Source organism: Pseudophryne corroboree, chromosome 6, assembly GCF_028390025.1.
Source record: "Pseudophryne corroboree isolate aPseCor3 chromosome 6, aPseCor3.hap2, whole genome shotgun sequence".
Taxonomy (NCBI): domain Eukaryota; kingdom Metazoa; phylum Chordata; class Amphibia; order Anura; family Myobatrachidae; genus Pseudophryne; species Pseudophryne corroboree.
The window spans coordinates 526,676,265-526,697,647 of NC_086449.1; the positions used below are offsets into that span (position 1 = coordinate 526,676,265).

The following is a 21,383-nucleotide window of genomic DNA, read 5'->3' on the forward strand; positions in this document are numbered from 1 at the left end:
ACTTATTCTCCCTCGTGGGGGTCCACGACCCCCCTGGAGGTAGAATAAAATAGCGTGGCGAGGGCAGCGAGCCCGCAAGGGGCTCATTTGCGCTCGCCAAACTGTCGGTAAGCCGGCGGTCAGGCTCCTGGCGCCGGTATGCTGGTCGCCGGGAGCCCGACCGCCGGCATATCGTAGTGAACCCGCTCTCGGGCTGGAGATAATTTAGTGTTTACATTTTAGGGATAGGGGCAGTATATGGTGTACAGTTGCAGTCAAAACCAACATCATCACAATTTAGATTTTTTTTTTTTCCCCCCCCTTCCAGTATCTTTTGTTCTAATGGTATCTGTATCAATTATCTATTTTAGAAAACCGAGAAAAATCTCTTGATGAATACGCTGCATAAGCTGCATGATAAATTGGCAAAGAGAGCAGGTAACTATTTACATGTGGTGATTGTTTCAAATTGGCCAGTAATAATAATTTGGTACACACAGGATGTTTTATATGAAAGGCATTGGGAAACTATTTCTCCTACATCCATCTGGGGGACACTTCTAGACCTTGTGGTGTAGTGAGGGTTGAGGAACAAGCACTTAATAGGTTAACTTTTTTCAGGTATATAAGATCCTTTCCTCCAATTGCTTACTCAGTTTTAAATTAAAGCTGGGTATACACTATACAATTATCTGGCAGATCATCTGCCCAATCTGGCTGGTTGGAATGAAAATCTGGTAATGGATGAGCGCAAATACCAGTCCACCATTTGCTCCAAAACACTGGAAAATGGACAAAAATTGTTTATACAAATTGCTTAAATCACAAACCAGTTTTGTCCATTTTCCAGTGTTTTGGAGCAAATGGTCCATTGGCATTTGCGCTTATCCATTACCAGATGTTCATTCCAACCAGCCAGATCGGGCAGATTATCTGCCAGACAATTGTATAGTGTATGCCCACCTTTAGTGCTGAATGGAGAGGTCAGCACCAGAGATGTGCGGTAAGGTAAATGGCTGGGAAGGCACTCTGCTTTTGTCAGTCAGATTTACACACTCCTATATGAACTCGAGAGTTCATATGGGCATTATACACAGATGCAGCAGTATATACTGCTGGAAATTTGGTGAGGTTTGATCAGAGATGTGTGGACAAGGTAGGCAGATGAGTCACTGCTTCACCTGTCATATTCCAGTATATGCCAGAGTTTTGACTATATATATAAAAATTATTAGAATAATATGAAGAATATATTTATAATTTCTCTGTCATCCATAAGGGATACTAGGTACCTTAGTACAATGGTGTATAGAAGGGGTCCAAAGGAGCCAGTGCACTTTAAATTTCTTCCACCGGGTGTGCTGGTTCCTCCCCTACAGCTTAATTTAGAAAAATGTGCCCTCAGGAGAGGATGCACACTCTGGAGCTCGAGTTTTTCTTCAGTTTAGTTTCTGTTTGTTATTTTCAGGTAAGATGTTTGGGCAACAGCTTACCTACACTGGGGGGAACCAACACCAGCCTCGTTTAGAGGTGCTGAGTCGGATCCCACTGACGGGACAACGGTCCTGAGGGTCAGTGTAGCGCAGGCAATGCGCTCTGGCGCGCACACTCGCAGCACGCCGCACGCCCCCAGTACAGAGCCTGAAAGTCAGCAGTGGTGAGTGACAACCGGGGACCCGGTTCCTATGTGTGGCATGAACGTGGGGCGGGCATACGGACGCCCCTGGCGGTGGTCCCATAACACCCCACCTCCTGCGTAGACTGGCAGTGATATTGAAAATAGGTGACTGTACCTTATTTTTGGGACATTTGCCAGTATAAATATCAGCATTGCTCCGGTGCCATTGTAAGGGGCGGAACTTCCTCAGCGGGACCAGCGGCTTCTTGGCGCCATTTCATGCACACACAGCGCTTCTGCTGCTACAGCTCCTTCAAGGGATCCTCCACGGCCAGACACTCTTACAGGGGTGTAGTTAAGGGGAGAGCCTGCTGTGAGACCTACAGTATATAATAGGCTCCTCAAGCACTACTGTATATACCAAATTGCCTCGCTTCTACCTATATAATTGTAAGTTCACAGGCTGGTGCTGGTCCCTTGTCTCGGAGTGTCTCCACACACAATAGTCTGGGCAGGCTTGCTTGTACCTGTTCTGTGTTTTTGTGTGTGAATGTAAATGTTCTCTGTCAGCATGGTGAAAAAAGCTGTGCACTGTTTGTCACACCAGGTTTTCCCCCTCCCCTGATTCTCTTGTGTGAACAGTGCAGTCAGCCCTCACAAGATAGTGGGGCTTCAGGGGGTGATTTGAGGAGCTTGCGTTGCTCAGCTCTATAAGATCTATGTTGGCTGACATGTCAGAAGAATTGACTACTGCTAGACAAGAAAGGGCAGCAGTTACATCAATCTATGGCTGCTCTGGCAAAAGATAGGGCAGACAGTAGACGTGTTTCCCCTCTATCAAATCTGTTACCCCAAAAGGGGTTTCCTGATGTCCTCTCAGAATCTGAGGAGGTAGAGGAGGGGGAAGAGCTGGAATCTTAAACTGAATTAGATGACTCCTCTGCTGCACAAGGAGTAGACTTATTGTTGCTATAAGGGATTTCTTAAATATTCCTGGGAATGACACAGATGTGCAGCAATCCTTTTTCTCATCACAGAAAAAGTTACAGGTCACGTTTCCTGACTCTAAGGAATCAAAGAAATGGATGGCCCCCTTTCCTTTTGCACAAGAGGGGCGCAAGGTCAGGGAAACTCCTCCTGCTGTCAGTGCATCAGTATTGCGTTTGTGAAAAGACAGTAATGCTGGTTCCTGGGGCTACGGCCAGGAAAATAGAAATAGAAACGACTTTAAAATATATTTATGTTGCAGCGGGGTAACACATGCCATTCATACTTGGGCTGGTAACATCCAAGAGGGCCTTACTGGGGACAAGTCCCTAGCTGATACAGGTTGAGTATCCCATATCCAAATATTCCGAAATACGGAATATTCCAAAATACGGACTTTTTTGAGTGAGATTGAGATAGTGAAACCTTTGTTTTCTGATGGCTCAATGTACACAAACTTTGTTTAATACACAAAGTTATTAAAAATATTGTATTAAATGACATTCAGGCTGTGTGTATAAGGTGTATATGAAACATAAATGAATTGTGTGAATGTATACACACTTTGTTTAATGCACAAAGTTATAAAAAATATTGGCTAAAATGACCTTCAGGCTGTGTGTATAAGGTGTATATGTAACATAAATGCATTCTGTGCTTAGATTTAGGTCCCATCACCATGATATCTCATTATGGTATGCAATTATTCCAAAATATGGAAAAATCCCATATCCAAAATACCTCTGGTCCCAAGCATTTTGGATAAGGGAGACTCAACCTGTATGGTGACACTAATTCAGCACATATAGGAGTCTGCCCGCTTCCTCTGTGATACCATCAAATGTATTGGGGTAATAAATGCCCGTACTGCTGTCATGGCGGTTCCTGCACGCTGAGCGTTGTGGTTACGTCAGTGGGTGGCAGAGTCAAAAAAGAGTGTGGAAACCTTAGCCTTCACAGGAGACTGGCAGTTCGGGGGTGAATTGGATACCTGGATTTCGAAGACTACTGCTGGTAAGTTCATGTACCTTCCCTCGGCTGCTCCACCGGCTAGATGTTCCTACACTGGGCTGTCTCTGTAGTCCTTTTGGACGCCGCGCTCTAAAGGTAAAGTGTGAGGTGCCTAAAATGCGGCACGAGGTTCAAGAGGTAAGTCTTGTAGAACTGCCAACTCCGCTTCCCAGGAACAGGGCGTCCGCTCTGTCTCCTCCAAACACTCAGCATGACTGTGTCCCTCCACTCCAGTGGGACCTCAGGGTGGGAGCTCGTCTGGGATTCTTCAGCTCCATCTGGAACAGCTCCTGCCAGGACGCTTGGGTAAAAGAACTGATCTCCCAAGGCTACAAGCTGGAATTCAAAAGTCCTCCACCTCACAGGTCTTTTAAGTCTGGTTTATCAGCTTCAGAAACCATGCGCCTCACGTCGCAGGAGGCCATTCAAAAGTTAGCCCAGACCCAGGTCATTGTTCCTGTGCCACCTCAACAACCAGGTGAGGGATACTACTCCAGCCTTTTTGTGGTACCAAAACCAAACTGTTCAGTGAGACCCATTTTAAACCTCAAATCGTTAAACCCATATCTGCGGTTTTCTGGTTCAAAATGGAGTCTCTGAGAGCAGTTATCTCGGGTCTGGAGGAGAGAGAGTTCTTGGTCTCCCTGGATGTAAAGGATGCTTACCTCCATATACCGATATGGCCGCCTCATCAAACAGGCGTGCACTACTGCAGGAACATTACCAGTTCCAGGCGCTGCCCTTCGGCCTATCCATGGCCCCAAGTGTTTTCGCCAATGTGATGGCGCAAATGATGTTCCAGCTCAGGATTCAAGGTGTGAACATTGTCCCCTATCTGGACGATTTGCTGATCAAAGCAAGATCAAAGGAATTACTGCTGGACAGCATCTCCCGCACTTCATCGCTGCTGTCACGCCACGGGTGGATTCTGAACTTTCAAAAGTCCCACCTGGAGCCAACCCATCATCTCCAGTTTTTCGGGATGATCCTGGACACGGTGGCTCGGAAGGTCTTCCTCCCAACGAACAAGGCGAACGCAATTCAGGAGTTGGTTTGGGACGTTCTGCAGAAGGACCAGGTGTCTGTACATCTCTGCACCTGTCTGTTGGAAGATGGTGGTCTCCTTCGAGGCCATTCAATTTGGCATATTCCATATGAGGATATTCCAACTGGATCTTCTGAAGAAATGGTCAGGTTCACATCTGCAGATGCACCAGGTCATACGTCTCTCACCGGAGGCCAGTATCTCCCTCCTGTGGTGGTGGTTGCCATCCTCTTGGAGGGGCAGAGCTTCGGGATACAGGATTGGATTCTTTTGACCACAGATGCCAGCCTTCGGGGCTGGAGAGCGGTAACCCAGGGACTACAGTTCCAGGGCCGGTGGTAACTCCTCGAAAGCCGCCTCCCGATAAACATACTGGAACTCGGAGCAATCTACAATGCTCTGCTAATGGCAGCTCATTTGCTCCAAGGCCTGGCCATTCAGGTACAGTCGGACAACGCCGCGGCTGTGGCTTACGTTAATCTGCAAGGTGGGAGGTATCCCAAGATACTCTGCTGGGCCAAACAATGCACGGGCGGTGTCGGTCATGTTCATTCCAGGAGCCGACAACTGAGAAGCAGACTTCCTCCGCTATCACGACCTCCACCCAGGAGGATGGTGTCTTCACCCTCAGGTGTTTCAACCCCTGGCCCCTACCGCTAAGGGAAGATCTTCAACAAGGACCGTTTGTCTACCCGGACTTATGGCGGCTTTGTTTGATGGCATGGCGGTTGAGCAAAACCTTCTAGCTGAGAAGGGCATTCCGGACAAGGTTATTACCACCATGATTTAAGCCAGAAAACCGGTTATGTCAAAGCACTAACACCATATCTGGAAACGATACGTCTCCTGGTGTGAGGGCCGAAAATATGCTCCTGCAGATTTCAACCTGGGGCGCTGCTTGTGCTTTTTACAGGCTGGGGTGGATATGGGCCTACGGTTGGGCTCCATAAAGGATCAGATCTCGGCCTTGTCCGTTTTCTTTAAGAAGAAACTGGCTGCTTTGCCTGAATTCCCAGAATTTCCTGCAGGGTATCCTGCACATCCAACCTCCTCCTTTTGTGCCGCCCATGTCACCTTGGGATCTAAACGTGGCTTTGTCCAGCATTTCTGCAGTCATCTTGGTTTGAACCTCTGATGTCGGTGGAGGACAAATACCTTACATGGAAGACTGTTATGCTCCTAGCCTTGGCTTCTGCTAGGCATGTCTCCGAACTGTAAAAGTCCCTACTTGGTCTTTCATGAGCACAGAGTGGAAATCCGGATTCGACAACAGTTCCTGCCTAAGGTGGTATCTGCATTCCACGTCATTCAGCCTAATTTTGGTTCTGGCGGCTTCCACCTTTTCCTCAATTCCTGGGTTATTGGATGTGGTGCGGGCCCTGAGAATTTATATCAAGAGGACTGCTGCTTTCGGAAGATCGGATTCCCTCTTTGCTGCTGTATGATACTCTCAAAAAGGGTTGTCCTGACTCAAAGCAGTCCATTGCCCGTTGGATTAGGCTTACTGTTCAACAGGCCTACGCTTCGGCAGCCTTGCCTATTCCTCGGTCTATCACAGCCCACTCCACAAGGTCTGTGGGTTCCTCCTGAGCGGCTGCCCGGGGAGTGTCGGGCTGCTACCTGATCAGGGACAAACACGTTTTACAGGTTTCATACCCTGGCTGCAGAGGATGTCCAGTTTGGACGTACAGTGTTGCAGGCGTCTTAGCACGTTCCAACCCTGTTTAGGAGCTTTGGGACGGCCCCATTGTACTAAGGTCCCCAGTATCCCTTATGGATGATAGAGAAAAGAGGATTTTAATTACCTACTGGTAAATCCTTTTTCTCGTAGTCCATAAGAGATACTGGGTGCCCGCCTCAGTGCGTTGACTTACCTTCAAGGTTTTGTTCTTGTGCGAAGTTGTTCCAACAGCCATTTCTGTTTGCTAGCTCCTTGTTTGCTGGTTCGTTAATCTCACCACTCGTCGTTTGTCATGTATCCTCCTCTCGCGTATGTACGTCTCCTTCGGGCACAGTTTTCCTAGACTGAGCTATAGGGGAGGGCATAGAGGGGAGGAGCCAGCACACCTTGTGGAATAAATTTGAAGTGCACCGGCTCCTTTGGACCCCTTCTATACCCCATTGTACTAAAGTCCCCAGTATTCCTTATGGACTACGAGAAAAGGATTTACCGGTAGGTAATTAAAATCCTCTTATCTTTTTATTTTCTTATTTTGTAGTCAAATCTCGGGAGTATACTGCAGTATAACAGGAGAGGCTCTGCCTCACCTGACAGCACATCACTGGTCAGCACTAGGTTAGTGAAGCGTATTTATTTATTTATTTTTATCTTTGAACCTGCATGTATTTTATTTATTTATTTCTCTAACGTCCTAGTGGATGCTGGGGACTCCGTCAGGACCATGGGGAATAGCGGCTCCGCAGGAGACAGGGCACAAAAGCAAGCTTTTAGGATCACATGGTGTGTACTGGCTCCTCCCCCTATGACCCTCCTCCAAGCCTCAGTTAGGTTTTTGTGCCCGGCCGAGAAGGGTGCAATCTAGGTGGCTCTCTTAAAGAGTTACTTAGAAAAAGTTTTTAGGTTCTTTATTTTCAGTGAGTCCTGCTGGCAACAGGCTCACTGCATCGAGGGACTTAGGGGAGAGATTTTCAACTCACCTGCGTGCAGGATGGATTGGATTCTTAGGCTACTGGACATAGCTCCAGAGGGAGTCGGAACACAGGGCTCGCCCTGGGGTTCGTCCCGGAGCCGCGCCGCCGACCCCCCTTGCAGACGCTGAAGATGAAGAGGTCCGGAACCAGGCGGCAGAAGACTCTCAGTCTTCATCAGGTAGCGCACAGCACTGCAGCTGTGCGCCATTGTTGTCAGCACACTTCACACAGCGGTCACGGAGGGTGCAGGGCGCTGGAGGGGGGCGCCCTGGGCAGCAATGTATAATACCTGTATGGCGAAAAATACATCACATATAGCCCTTGAGGCTATATGGATGTATTTAACCCCTGCCAGATGTCTAAAACTCCGGAGAAGAAGCCCGCCGAAAAGGGGGCGGGGCCTATTCTCCTCAGCACACAGCGCCATTTTCCCTCACAGAAAGGCTGGTGGGAAGGCTCCCATGCTCTCCCCTGCACTGCACTACAGAAACGGGGTTAAAACAGAGAGGGGGGGCACTGATTTGGCGATATGTATATATATTAAAAGGCTATAAGGGAGGAACACTTATATAAAGGTTGTTCCTGGATAATTATAGCGTTTTGGTGTGTGCTGGCAAACTCTCCCTCTGTCTCCCCAAAGGGCTAGTGGGTCCTGTCCTCTATCAGAGCATTCCCTATGTGTGTGCTGTATGTCGGTACGTGTGTGTCGACATGTATGAGGAAAATATTGGTGAGGAGGCGGAGCAAATTGCCTGTATGGTGATGTCACTCTCTAGGGAGTCGACACCGGAATGGATGGCTTATTTATGGAAATTACGTGACAATGTCAACACGCTGCAAGCCGGTTGACGACATGAGAGGGCCGGCGAACAAATTAGTATCTGTCCAGGCGTCTCAAACACAGTCAGGGGCTGTAAAATGCCCATTTACCTCAGTCGGTCGACCCAGACACGGACACTGATTTCAGTGTCGACGGTGAAGAAACAAACGTATTTTCTTTTAGGGCCACACGTTAAGGGCAATGAAGGAGGTGTTACATATTTCTGATACTCCAAGTACCACAAAAAAGGGTATTATGTGTGAGGTGAAAAAACTACCTGTAGTTTTTCCTGAATCGGATAAATTAAATGAAGTGTGTGATGATGCGTGGGTTTCCCCCGATAGAACATTATTGGCGGTATACCTTTTCCCGCCAGAAGTTAAGGCGCGGTGGGAAACACCCCTCAGGGTGGATAAGGCGCTCACACGCTTATCAGAACAAGTAGCGGTACCATCTACGGATAGGGCCGTACTTAAGGAGCCAGCTGATAGGAGGCTGAAAAATATCCTAAAAAGTATACACACACATGCTGGTGTTATACTGCGACCAGCGATCGCCTCAGCCTGGATGTGCAGAGCTGAGGTGGCTTGGTCGGATTCCCTGACTAAAAATATTGATACCTTTGACAGGGACAGTATTTTATTGACTATAGAGCATTTAAAGGATGCATTTCTATATATGCGAGATGCGCAGAGGGATATTTGCACTCTGGCATCAAGAGTAAATGCGATGTCCATATCTGCAAGAAGATGTTTATGGACACGACAGTGGTCAGGTGATGCAGATTCCAAGCGGCACAAAGATGTATTGCCGTATAAAGGGGAGGAGTTATTTGGGGTCGGTCCATGGGACCTGGTGGCCAGGGCAACTGCTGGAAAATCCACCGTTTTTTACCCTAAGTCACATCTCTGCAGAAAAAGACACCGTCTTTTCAGCCTCAGTCCTTTCGTCCCTATAAGAGTCATATCTGTCCAGGGATAGAGGAAAGGGAAGAAGACTGCAGCAGGCAGCCCATTCCCAGGAACAGAAGCCCTCCACCGCTTCTACCAAGTTCTCAGCATGACGCTGGGACCGTACAGGACCCCTGGATCCTACAAGTAGTATCCAAGGGGTACAGATTGGAATGTCGAGAGGTTTCCCCCCTCGCAGGTTCCTGTAGTCTGCTGTACCAATGTCTCCCTCCGACAGGGAGGCAGTATTGAAAAAAATTCACAAGCTGTATTCCCAGCAGGTGATAATAAAATTACCCCTCCGACAACAAGGAAAGGGGTATTACTCCACACTATATGGTGGTACTGAAGGCTAGGTGAGACCTATTCTAAATCTGAAAAATTTGAACACTTACAAGGGTTCAAATCCAGATGGAGTCACTCAGAGCAGTGATAGCAAAGAACAAGGGGACTATATGGTGTCCCGGGACATCAGGGATGCTTACCTCCATGTCCCAAAATTTGCCTTTTCTCACCAAGGGTACCTCAGGTTCGTGGTACAGAACTGTCACTATCAGTTTCAAGACGATGCCGTTGGATTGTCCAAGGCACCCCGGGTCCTTACCAAGGTAATGACCGAAAGGAGGATTCGTCTTCAAAGAAAATGGACGACCTCCTGATAAGAACAAGGTCCAGAGAACAGTTGGAGGTCGGAGTAGCACTATCTCAAGTAGTTCTACGACAGCACGGGTGGATTCTAAATATTCCAAAACCGCAGTTGTTCCGACGACACGTCTGCTGGTCCTAGGGATGATTCTGGACACAGTCCAGGAAAAGGTGTTTCTCCCAGAGGAGAAAGCCAGGGAGTTATCCGAGCTAATCGGGATCCTCCTAAAACCAGGAAAAGTGTCAGTGCATCATTGCACAAGAGTCCTGGTAAAAATGGTGGCTTATTACGAAGCGCTTCCATTCGGCAGATTTCACGCAAGAACTCTTCAGTGGGATCTGCTGGACAAATGGTCCGGATCGCATCTTCAGATGCATCAGCGGATAACCCTATATCCAAGGACAAGGGTGTCTCTCCTGTGGTGATTACAGAGTGCTCATCTTCTAGAGGGCCGCAGATTCGGCATTCAGGATTGGATGCTCGTGACCACGGAGGCCAGCCTGAGAGGCTGGGGAGCAGTCACACAAGGAGTGTGATCAAGTCTGGAGAATTCTCTCCACATAAATATACTGGAGCTAAGAGCAAATTTATAATGCTCTAAGCTTAGCAAGACCTCTGCTTCAAGGTCAGCCGGTATTGATCCAGTGGGATAACATCACGGCAGTCGCCCACGTAAACAGAAAGGGCGGCACAAGAAGCAGGAGGGCAGTGGCAAAACTGCAAGGATTTTTCGCTAGGCGGAAAATCATGTGATAGCACTGTCAGCAGTGTTCATTCCGGGAGTGGACGACTGGGAAGCAGACTTCCTCAGCAGGCACGACCTCCACCCGGGAGAGTGGGAACTTCATCGGGAAGTTTTCCGCATGATTGTGAACCGTTGGGAAAGACCAAAGGTGGACATGATGGCGTCCCGCCCGAACAAAAAATGGGACAGGTATTGCGCCAGGTCACGAGACCTTCAGGCGATAGCTGTGGACGTCCTGGTAACACCGTGGGTGTAACAGTCGGTGTATGTGTTCCCTCCTCTGCTTCTCATAACCAAGGTATTGAGAATTATAAGACATAGAGGAGTAAGAACTATACTCGTGGCTCCGGATTGGCCAAGAGGGACTTGGTAACCGGAACTTCAAGAGATGCTCACAGAGGACTAATGGCCTCGGGAGCTAAGAAGGGATTTGCTTTCAGCAAGTACCATGTCTGTTCCAAGAGGAACCGTGGCATCGGCCTTTAAGAAAGGACCTGCTCCAGCAGGGACCTTGTCTGTTCCAAGACTTACCGCGACTGCGTTTGACGGCATGGCGGTTTGAACGCCGGATCCTAAGGGAAAAGGCATTCCGGAAGAGGTCATACCTACCCTGGTCAAAGCCAGGAAGGAGGTGACCGCACAACGTTATCACCACATGTGGTAAAAATATGTTGCGTGGGTGAGGCCAGGAAGGCCCCACGAAAAAATTTCAACTAGGTCGTTTTCTGCACTTCCTGCAAACAGGAGTGTCTATGAGCCTAAAATTGGTGTCCATTAAGGTTCAAGTTTCGGCCCTATAGATTTTCTTCCAGAAAGAATTGGCTTCAGTTCCTGAAGTCCAGACGTTTGTCAAGGGAGTATTGCATATACAGCCCTTGTGTGCCTCCAGTGGCACCGTGGGATCTCAACGTAGTGTTGGGATTCCTCAAATCATATTGGTTTGAACCACTCAAATCTGTGGATTTGAAATATCTCACATGGAAAGTGACCATGCTGTTGGCCCTGGCCTCGGCCAGGCGATTGTCAAAATTGGCGGCTTTGTCTTACAAAAGCCCATATTTGATTTTCCATTCGGACAGGGCAGAACTGCGGACTCGTCCCCAGTTTCTTCCTAAGGTGGTGTCAGCGTTTCACCTGAAACAACCTATTGTGGTGCCTGCGGCTACTAGGGACTTGAAGGACTCCAAGTTGCTAGACGTTGTCAGGGCCCTGGAAATATATATATATTTCACAGCCAAAATCTGTAAATGCCCATTCCACAAGGAAGGTGGGCTCATCTTGGGCGGCTGCCCGAGGGGTCTCGGCTTTACAACTTTGCCGAGCAGCTACTTGGTCAGGGGCAAACACGTTTGCTAAATTCTACAAATTTGATACCCTGGCTGAGGAGGACCTGGAGTTCTCTCATTCGGTGCTGCAGAGTCATCCGCACTCTCCCGCCCGTTTGGGAGCTTTGGTATAATCCCCATGGTCCTGACGGAGTCCCCAGCATCCACTAGGACGTTAGAGAAAATAAGATTTTACTTACCGATAAATCTATTTCTCATAGTCCGTAGTGGATGCTGGGCGCCCATCCCAAGTGCGGATTGTCTGCATTACTTGTACATAGTTATTGTTACAAAAAAATCGGGTGGTTATTGTTGTGAGCCATCTTTTTTAGAGGCTACTTCATTGTTATCATACTGTTAACTGGGTTAAAATCACAAGTTGTACGGTGTGATTGGTGTGGCTGGTATGAGTCTTACCCGGGATTCAAGATCCTTCCTTATTGTGTACGCTCGTCCGGGCACAGTACCTAACTGAGGTTTGGAGGAGGGTCATAGGGGGAGGAGCCAGTACACACCATGTGATCCTAAAAGCTTGCTTTTGTGCCCTGTCTCCTGCGGAGCCGCTATTCCCCATGGTCCTGACGGAGTCCCCAGCATCCACTACGGACTATGAGAAATAGATTTATCGGTAAGTAAAATCTTATTTTTTCCTGCGCTACCAATCCTTTTCTTGCTAGGAAAGCAGCAGCTTTGGGATACTCAGCCCTGCTATGGGGCTTAACCTGGCAGGTCAGAGGATCTTGTCCCAGAGCAGGAGGAGCATGGCCTGGAGTAGCTGGCAGCAGTGACCTAGCAGATGGGGGAATACAGGTTTTATTTTTAACCCATTACAGGAGGTAGATTTGAACTGGGTAAATTGGAAACTATTTTTCTTTTTTAGCTATGTCATTGTGCGAATTAGGAGCTTTATCTTGCAAACCTCCGTTTCTGGTTATGGACACAGGGCAATGTTGCATACAGTTCCTGCATTTTAATCTAAGGTTGTTGACTTTCCATCTGAATCTGGAAGTAATTAATCTGACCTTGATTGTATCAGGCAAGACGAGTGATCAAGGTCAGTTGTCTCTTAGATGTGGGTAGTGTTAAATGTGTCTGTAGTAGATGACCAGTTTAAGGAACCCTGGTAGTTTTACTGTTTTTTCTTTTTAAGTAAAAGTTTGGTCAGCATCCAAAAGATGCTTCAGGGCACAGTCACGCAAGCATATGCTGGGGCTGAAACACCTTTTGCAGCTAGGATTTCAGCTCATTCCACTCATTCGGTTGGAACTTTGTGCACAGCGTGGCATGGTGCTTCCTACATGGTCCCTGGTTCCTACATTCACCAAATTTGACAGACTTTGTTTTCAAGGATGCTGCTTTTGGATGGAGATTGTGTTCAGCTAAGACTGAGCATACCTTCGGACAGCTTTTTTACATCCGCTTGGCCTAGAAGTCTCCCACATGGATGAAGGAGAATATAAGCTGTTTGATACTTACTGTTAAAATCTTTCAGACCACCTGGTGGACACTTCGAACCCTTCCTTATTGGTGGTTGTGAGAAGGCTGTTCTGTCCTTTTTGTTCTTCAATCTATCCTTGAGGTTAAGTTCAAACTGAGGTAGGGGTTTTAGGGTAGAAGCTTATATACCTGAAAAAATTAACCTATTAAGTGCTAGGTCCTCAACCCTCGCTGTACCGGATGGTCTAAAAGTTTCCCCCATATGGACACTCAGAAATTAACTAAGTACTAGAAATCTTATTTCTCTGACGTCCTAGTGGATGCTGGGGACTCCGTCAGGACCATGGGGGATATAGCGGCTCCGCAGGAGACAGGGCACAATAATAAAAGCTTTAGGATCAGGTGGTGTGCACTGGCTCCTCCCCCTATGACCCTCCTCCAAGCCTCAGTTAGATTTTTGTGCCCGACGAGAAGGGTGCAATCTAGGTGGCTCTCCTGAGCTGCTTAGAATAAAAGTTTAAGTTAGGTTTTTTATTTTCAGTGAGTCCTGCTGGCAACAGGCTCACTGCTACGAGGGACTTAGGGGAGAGAAGAAAACTCACCTGCGTGCAGGATGGATTTGCTTCTTAGGCTACTGGACACCATTAGCTCCAGAGGGAGTCAGAACACAGGTCTCACCCTGGGGTTCGTCCCGGAGCCGTGCCGCCGACCCCCCTTACAGATGCCGAAGTTGAAGAGGTCCAGAAACAGGCGGCAGAAGACTTTCAGTCTTCATAAGGTAGCGCACAGCACTGCAGCTGTGCGCCATTGTTGTCAGCACACTTCACCAACAGTCACCAACTGTCACTGAGGGTGCAGGGCGCTGGGGGGGGCGCCCTGGGCAGCAATGTATAATACCTTTTTATGGCTAAAATACATCACATATAGCCCTTGAGGCTATATGGATGTATTTAACCCCTGCCAGATCTCACAAACTCCGGGAGAAGAGCCCACCGAAAAGGGGGCGGGGCCTATTCTCCTCAGCACACGGCGCCATTTTCCTGCTCAGCTCTGCTGTGAGGAAGGCTCCCAGGCTCTCCCCTGCACTGCACTACAGAAACAGGGTTAAAACAGAGAGGGGGGGCACTTATTTGGCGATATGATTACATATATAAAAATGCTATAAGGGAAAACACTTGTATAAGGGGTTGTCCCTGTATAATTATAGCGTTTTTGGTGTGTGCTGGCAAACTCTCCCTCTGTCTCCCCAAAGGGCTAGTGGGGTCCTGTCCTCTGTCAGAGCATTCCCTGTGTGTGTGCTGTGTGTCGGTACGTGTGTGTCGACATGTAGGAGGACGATGTTGGTGAGGAGGCGGAGCAAATTGCCTGTATTGGTGATGTCACTCTCTAGGGAGTCGACACTGGAATGGATGGCTTATTTAGGAATTACGTGATAATGTCAACACGCTGCAAGGTCGGTTGACGACATGAGACGGCCGGCAAACAAATTAGTACCTGTCCAGGCGTCTCAGACACCGTCAGGGGCTTGTAAAAACGCCCATTTACCTCAGTCGGTCGACACAGACACGGACACTGACTCCAGTGTCGACGGTGAAGAAACAAACGTATTTTCCTTTAGGGCCACACGTTTCATGTTAAGGGCAATGAAGGAGGTGTTACATATTTCTGATACTACAAGTACCACAAATAAGGGTATTATGTAGGGTGTGAATAAACTACTTGTAGTTTTTCCTGAATCAGATAAATTAAATGAAGTGTGTGATAATACGTGGGTTTCCTCCGATAGAAAATTATTGGCGGTATACCCTTTCCCGCCAGAAGTTAGGGCGAGTTGGGAAACACACCTTAGGGTGAATAAGGCGCTCACACGCTTATAAAAACAAGTGGCGTTACCGTCTCCAGATACGGCAGCCCTCAAGGAGCCAGCTGATAGGAAGCTGAAAAATATCCTAAAAGTATATACACATATACTGGTGTTATACTACGACCAGCAATCGCCTCAGCCTGGATGTGCAGCGCTGAGGGGGCTTGGTCGGATTTCCTGACTGAAAATATTGATACCCTTGACAGGGACAAGATTTTATTGACTATAGAGCATCTTAAGGATGCATTTCTATATATGCGAGATGCGCAGAGGGATATTTGCATTCTGGCATCAAGAGTAAATGTGATGTCCATATCTGCCAGACGACAGTGGTCAGGTGATGCAGATTCCAGACGGCACATGGAAGTATTGCCGTATAAAGGGGCGGTCCATCGGACCTGGTGGCCATGGCAACAGCTGAAAAATCCACCTTTTGTTACCCCAAGTCACATCTCAGCAGAAAAGGACACAGTCTTCAGTCTCAGTCCTTTCGTCCCCATAAGGGCAGGCGGGCAAAAGGGCCAGTCATATCTGCCCAGGGGTAGAGGAAAGGGAAGAAGACTGCAGCAGGCAGCCCATTCCCAGGAACAGAAGCCCTCCACAGCTTCTGCCAAGTCCGCAGCATGACGCTGGGGCCGTACAAGCGGACTCAGGTGCGGTAGGGGGTCATCTCAAGAGTTTCAGCACGCAGTGGGCTCACTCACAAGTGGACTCCTGGATCCTACACGTAGTATCCCAGGTGTACATTGGAAATTCGAGACGTCTCCCCCTCACAAGTTCCTGAAGTCTGCTTTACCAACGTCTCCCTCCGACAGGGAGGCAGTATTGGGAACAATTCACAGGCTGTATTCCCAGCAGGTGATAATCAAAGTACCCCTTCTACAACAAGGGAAGGGGTATTATTCCACACTATATTGTGGTACTGAAGCCAGACGGCTAGGTGAGATCTGAAATATTTGAACACTTACATACAAGCGTTCAAATCAAGATGGAGTCACTCAGAGCAGTGATAGCGAACCAGGAAGAAGGGGAAGATATGGTGTCACTGGATATCAGGGACGCTTACCTACATGTCCAAATTTGCCCTTCTCACCAAGGGTACCTCAGGTTCGTGGTACAGAACTGTCACTATCAGTTCAGACGCTGCCGTTTGGATTGTCCACGGCACCCCGGGTCTTTACCAAGGTAATGGCCGAAATGATGATTCTTCTTAAAAGAAATATGGACGCTTTCCTGATAAGGGCAAGGTCCAGAGAACAGTTGGAGGTCGGAGTAGCACTATCTTAAGTAGTTCTACGACAGCACGAGTGGATTCTAAATATTCCAAAATCGCAGTTTTTTCCGACGACACGTCTACTGTTCCTAGGGATGATTCTGGACACAGTCCAGAAAAGGATGTTTTCTCCCGGAGAAGAAAGCCAGGGAGTTATCCGAGCTAGTCAGGAACCTCCTAAAACCAGGAAAAGTATCAGTGCATCATTGCACAAGGATCCTGTGGAAAATGGTGGTTTCTTACAAAGCGATCCCATTCGGTAGATTTCACGCAAGAACCTTTACGTGGGATCTGCTGGAAAAATGGTCCGGATCGCATCTTCAGATGCATCAGCGGATAACCCTGTCTCCAAGGACAAGGGTGTTTCTTCTGCGGTGGCTGCAGAGTGCTCATCTATGAAAGGGCCGCAGATTCGGCATTCAGGACTGGGTCCTGGTGACCACGGATGCCAGCCTGAGTGGCTGGGGAGCAGTCACACAAGGAAAAAATTTCCAGAGAGTGTGATCGAGTCTGGAGACTTCTCTCCACATAAATATACTGGAGCTAAGGGCAATTTACAATGCTCTAAGCTTAGCAAGACCTCTGCTTCAAGGTCAGCCGGTATTGATCCAGTGGGACAACATCACGGCAGTCGCCCACGTAAACAGACAGGGCGGCACAAGAAGCAGGAGGGAAATGGCAGAAACTGCAAGGATTCTTCGCTGGGCGAAAAATCATGTGATAACACTCTCAGCAGTGTTCATTCCGGGAGTGGAAAACTGGGAAGCAGACTTCCTCAGCAGGCATGACCTCCACCCGGGAGAGTGGGGACTTCATCGGGAAGTCTTCCACATGATTGTAAACCGTTGTGAAAAACCAAAGGTGGACATGATGGCGTCCCGCCTGAACAAAAAACTAGATATTGCGCCAGGTCAAGGGACCCTCAGGCAATAGCGGTGGACGCTCTGGTAACACTGTGGATGTACCAGTCAGAGTATGTGTTCCCTCCTATGCCTCTCATACAAAAAGTACTGAGAATCATAAGAGGGAGATGAGTAAGAATGATACTCGTGGTTCCGGATTGGCCAAGAAGGACTTGGTACCCGAAACTTCAAGAGATGTTCACGGAAGACCCGTGGCCTCTACCTTTAAGAAAGGACCTGCTCCAGCAGGGGCCTTGTCTGTTCCAAGACTTACCGCGGCCGCGTTTGACGGCATGGCGGTTGAACGCCGGATCCTGAAAGGGCATTCCAGATGAAGTCATCCCTACCCTGGTCGAAGACAGGAAGGATGTAACCGCAAAACATTTTCACCGCATTTGGCGAAGATATGTTGCGTGGTGTGAGGCCAAGAAGGCCCCTACAGAGGAATTCCAACTGGGTCGTTTCCTACATTTCCTGAAAACAGGACTGTCTATGGGCCTAAAATTAGGGTCCATTAAGGTTCAAATTTCGGCCCTGTCGAATTTCTTCCAGAAAGAACTGGCTTTAGTGCCTGACGTTCAGATGTTTGTAAAAGGGGTGCTGCATATACAGCCTCCTTTTGTGCCCCAGTGGCACCTTGGGATCTCAATGTTTTGAGTTTCCTAAAGTCACATTGGTTTGAACCACTCACCACTGTGGACTTAAAATATCTCACATGGAAGGTGACGATGTTATTAGCCCTGGCTTCAGCCAGGCGTGTGTCAGAATTGGCGGCTTTATCATATATAAAGCCCTTACTTAATTTTTCATTCTGACAGGGCAGAATTGAGGACTCGTCCTCAATTTCTCCTTAAGGTGTTTTCTGTTTTTCACATGAACCAACCTATTGTGGTACCTGCGGGTACTAGGGACTTGGAGGACTCCAAGTTACTTGACGTTGTCAGGGCCCTGAAAAATATGTTTCCAGGAAGGCTGGAGTCAGAAAATCTGACTCGCTGTTTAGCCTGTATGCACCCAACAAGATGGGTGCTCCTGCTTCTAAGCAGACGATTGCTCGCTGGATTTGTAATACAATTCAGTTTACACATTCTGTGGCAGGCCTGCCACAGCCAAAATCGGTAAAAGCCCATTCCAAAAGGAAGGGGGCTCATCTTGGGCGACTGCCCGAGGGGTCTCGGCTTTACAACTTTGCCGAGCAGTTACTTGGTCAGGGGAAAACACGTTTGCTAAATTCTACAAATTTGATACCCTGGCTGAGGAGGACATGGAGTTCTCTCATTCGGTGCTGCAGGGTCATCCGCACTCTCCCGCCCGTTTGGGAGCTTTGGTATAATCCCCATGGTCCTGACGGAGTCCCCAGCATCCACTAGGACGTCAGAGAAAATAAGATTTTACTTACCGATAAATCTATTTCTCGTAGTCCGTAGTGGATGCTGGGCGCCAATCCCAAGTGCGGATTGTCTGCAATACTTGTACATAGTTATTGTTACAAAAATCGGGTTATTCTTGTTGTGAGCCATCTTTTCAGAGGCTCCTTCGTTGTTATCATACTGTTAACTGGGTTCAGATCACAGGTTGTACGGTGTGATTGGTGTGGCTGGTATGAGTCTTACCCGGGATTCAATATCCTTCCTTATTATGCACGCTCGTCCGGGCACAGTATCCTAACTGAGGCTTGGAGGAGGGTCATAGGGGGAGGAGCCAGTGCACACCACCTGATCCTAAAGCTTTTATTATTGTGCCCTGTCTCCTGCGGAGCCGCTATATCCCCCATGGTCCTGACGGAGTCCCCAGCATCCACTACGGACTACGAGAAATGGATTTATCGGTAAGTAAAATCTTATTTTTCTCTTGCATCCTAGAGGATGCTGGCTACCACAGTACCATGGGGGGTATAGATGGGTCCACCAGGAGCCATGGGCACTTTTGAGTCTAATGGTGCGGGCTGACTCCTCCCTCTATGCCCCTCCTAGCAGATCCAGTTTAGAAAATGTGCCCTGAGGAGCTGGTCACAGCTAGGGGAGCGCCACAGGAGGTTTTCTTGTTTTTTCTTAGAATTAGGCACAGGGAGGCTGCTGGCAACAGCATCCCTGCTTCGTGGGACTTAGAGGGGGAGAGTGGTGTCCAACCCTCCAAGGTTAATGGCTACAAGCTCCGCTGACAGGACACTGAGCTCCTGAGGGTGTCGATCGCAAGCCCCTGAGGCGACAGCTCGCTCCCGCAGCACTGCCGCCACCCCCTAACAGAGCCAGAAGACGTCGGCGGGGAGTTGAACGCCGGTGACCCGAGAAGCGGGGTTCCAGTGAGAATGGCGGCATCAGAAGGCTCAGAGGTACAGTGTGGTGCTGTGAGGTGCGCCCTGGCCAGCTCAGATGCCCTAAAAACTGGTCACAGCAGCTATCGGGGACACTGGGCTACTGCTAGCAACCGTTACCTCAGGCCAGTATAATCTCTGGAAGTGTGGGAAGACGTGCCATTGCAGGGGCCGGAGCTTCTCCTCAGAGCGGATCCAGCACTCGCCAGCGCCATTTTCTCCCTGCAGATAACACTACTGAGACGTTGACGGGGAGCGCTGACCCTCCACTTAACTCTAGCTATCCTGTGCGGTACCAGGGGGTTATAGAAGGGGGGGGGGGGGGGGGGGGAAGAGTGTTATCAACATTACTGTGTAGTCTATTAAGGTTGCTTAGTCAGTGCCAGACATTTATTATATATCTGTCTACTGGGGTGCTGTGTGGGCTAGCTCCATAACTGTGTCTCTCTGAAGGTACTGGGGAAACTGTTTCTGACATTTGTGTGTGTGCTATATATCCCACATTACAATGTCCAGGGACTCTGTATCTTGTGCTGCAGAGTATGTATCTTCTCCAGAAGAGTCTAATCCATGTACTCAGGAATGCAATACTGTCTCAGCAGTCTGAACTCGAACCTAAGTGGCTTCTATTAAGGGTATGATATCCCAGATTTCATCTAGGATAGCTCATTATGAGACTGAAACACAGGTTTTTGTCGTATTCAGCTCCCACTACCTCATCTAAGTTCCCTGGTTTATGCCCCCAAAAGCGTGCTCTTGCCCAAGTAATGCAAATCGACACGGATACCGACTCTGATATGGGTGATGGAGAGATACTGAGGGGGGAGCCGTCCCTTGCTAAAGGGGTACAACTAATGATTGAGGCCATTAGGGATGTTTTACACATTACTGACACAAAGTTCCTGAACAGGTCGAGGAGGCTTATTTTACTGACAATAAGAAGGCCTTCCTTACCTTTCCTGCGTCTAGGGAATTAAACGTTATATATGCGAAAATCCGGGGAAAACTCAGAGAAAAATTCCAGATCCCAAAGAGATTTCTGGTTGCTTTTCCTTTCCCTGAAGAGGATAGGAAAAAGTGGGAAAACCCTCCTATAGTAGACGCTTTCGTTTCTAGATTGTCTAAAAAGGTGGTTTTACCTGTCCCTGGGTCTACTGCTTTGAAAGAACCGGCAGACCGCAAGATTGAGACTACGCTCAAATCCATATACACTGCTTCAGGCGTGGCGCTTAGGCCCACTATTGCTTGTGCATGGATTTCTAAAGCCATAGTAAAGTGGTCAGGCACGTTACTAGAGGATTTAGATACTATGGATAGTAGTGACATTGAATTGTTTTTAAGTCGCATACAGGATTCAGCGGGTTTCATGGTGGAGGCCATGAAGGACCTTGGTAAACTAACTGCATGGACATCGTCCATGGCTGTGTCGGCATGCAGGGGACTCTGGCTGCGCCAATGGTCTGGGGATGCGAAATCCAAGAAGAGTGTGGAGAACCTACCCTACACAGGTCAGGCTCTATTTGGGGAAGCTTTGGATGCGTGGATCTCCACGGCAACCGCGGGTAAGTCAACCTTTCTTCCCTCAACCACTCAGATGCTAAAGAAATCCTTTTCTGCATCTACAATGCAGTCCTTTCGGACCGCAAGGGTTAAGAAGTCCAAATCCCTGACCACCTTCTTCAGAGGTGGTTGGAAAATCCAGAAAACCTGCACCGACAGGTTCCCAGGAACAGAAGCCAAGCTCTGTTTCCTCAAAATCCTCAGCATGACGGTGGACCTCCCAGCCTGGAGGTCGGGCAGGCTGGCTTACCAGTT

General features: G+C 48.4%; 1 protein-coding gene across 1 annotated transcript in view; it reads left to right on the plus strand.

The window, feature by feature from the left end:
- The window catches only part of LEMD3 (LEM domain containing 3), a 171,425-nt gene that overhangs the window by 52,321 nt on the left and 97,721 nt on the right, over positions 1-21,383 (plus strand). Inside the window, exon 3 of the mRNA XM_063927554.1 lies at positions 351-417. Coding sequence (XP_063783624.1) covers positions 351-417 — 67 coding nt within the window. The remainder of the gene's footprint in view (positions 1-350; positions 418-21,383) is intronic.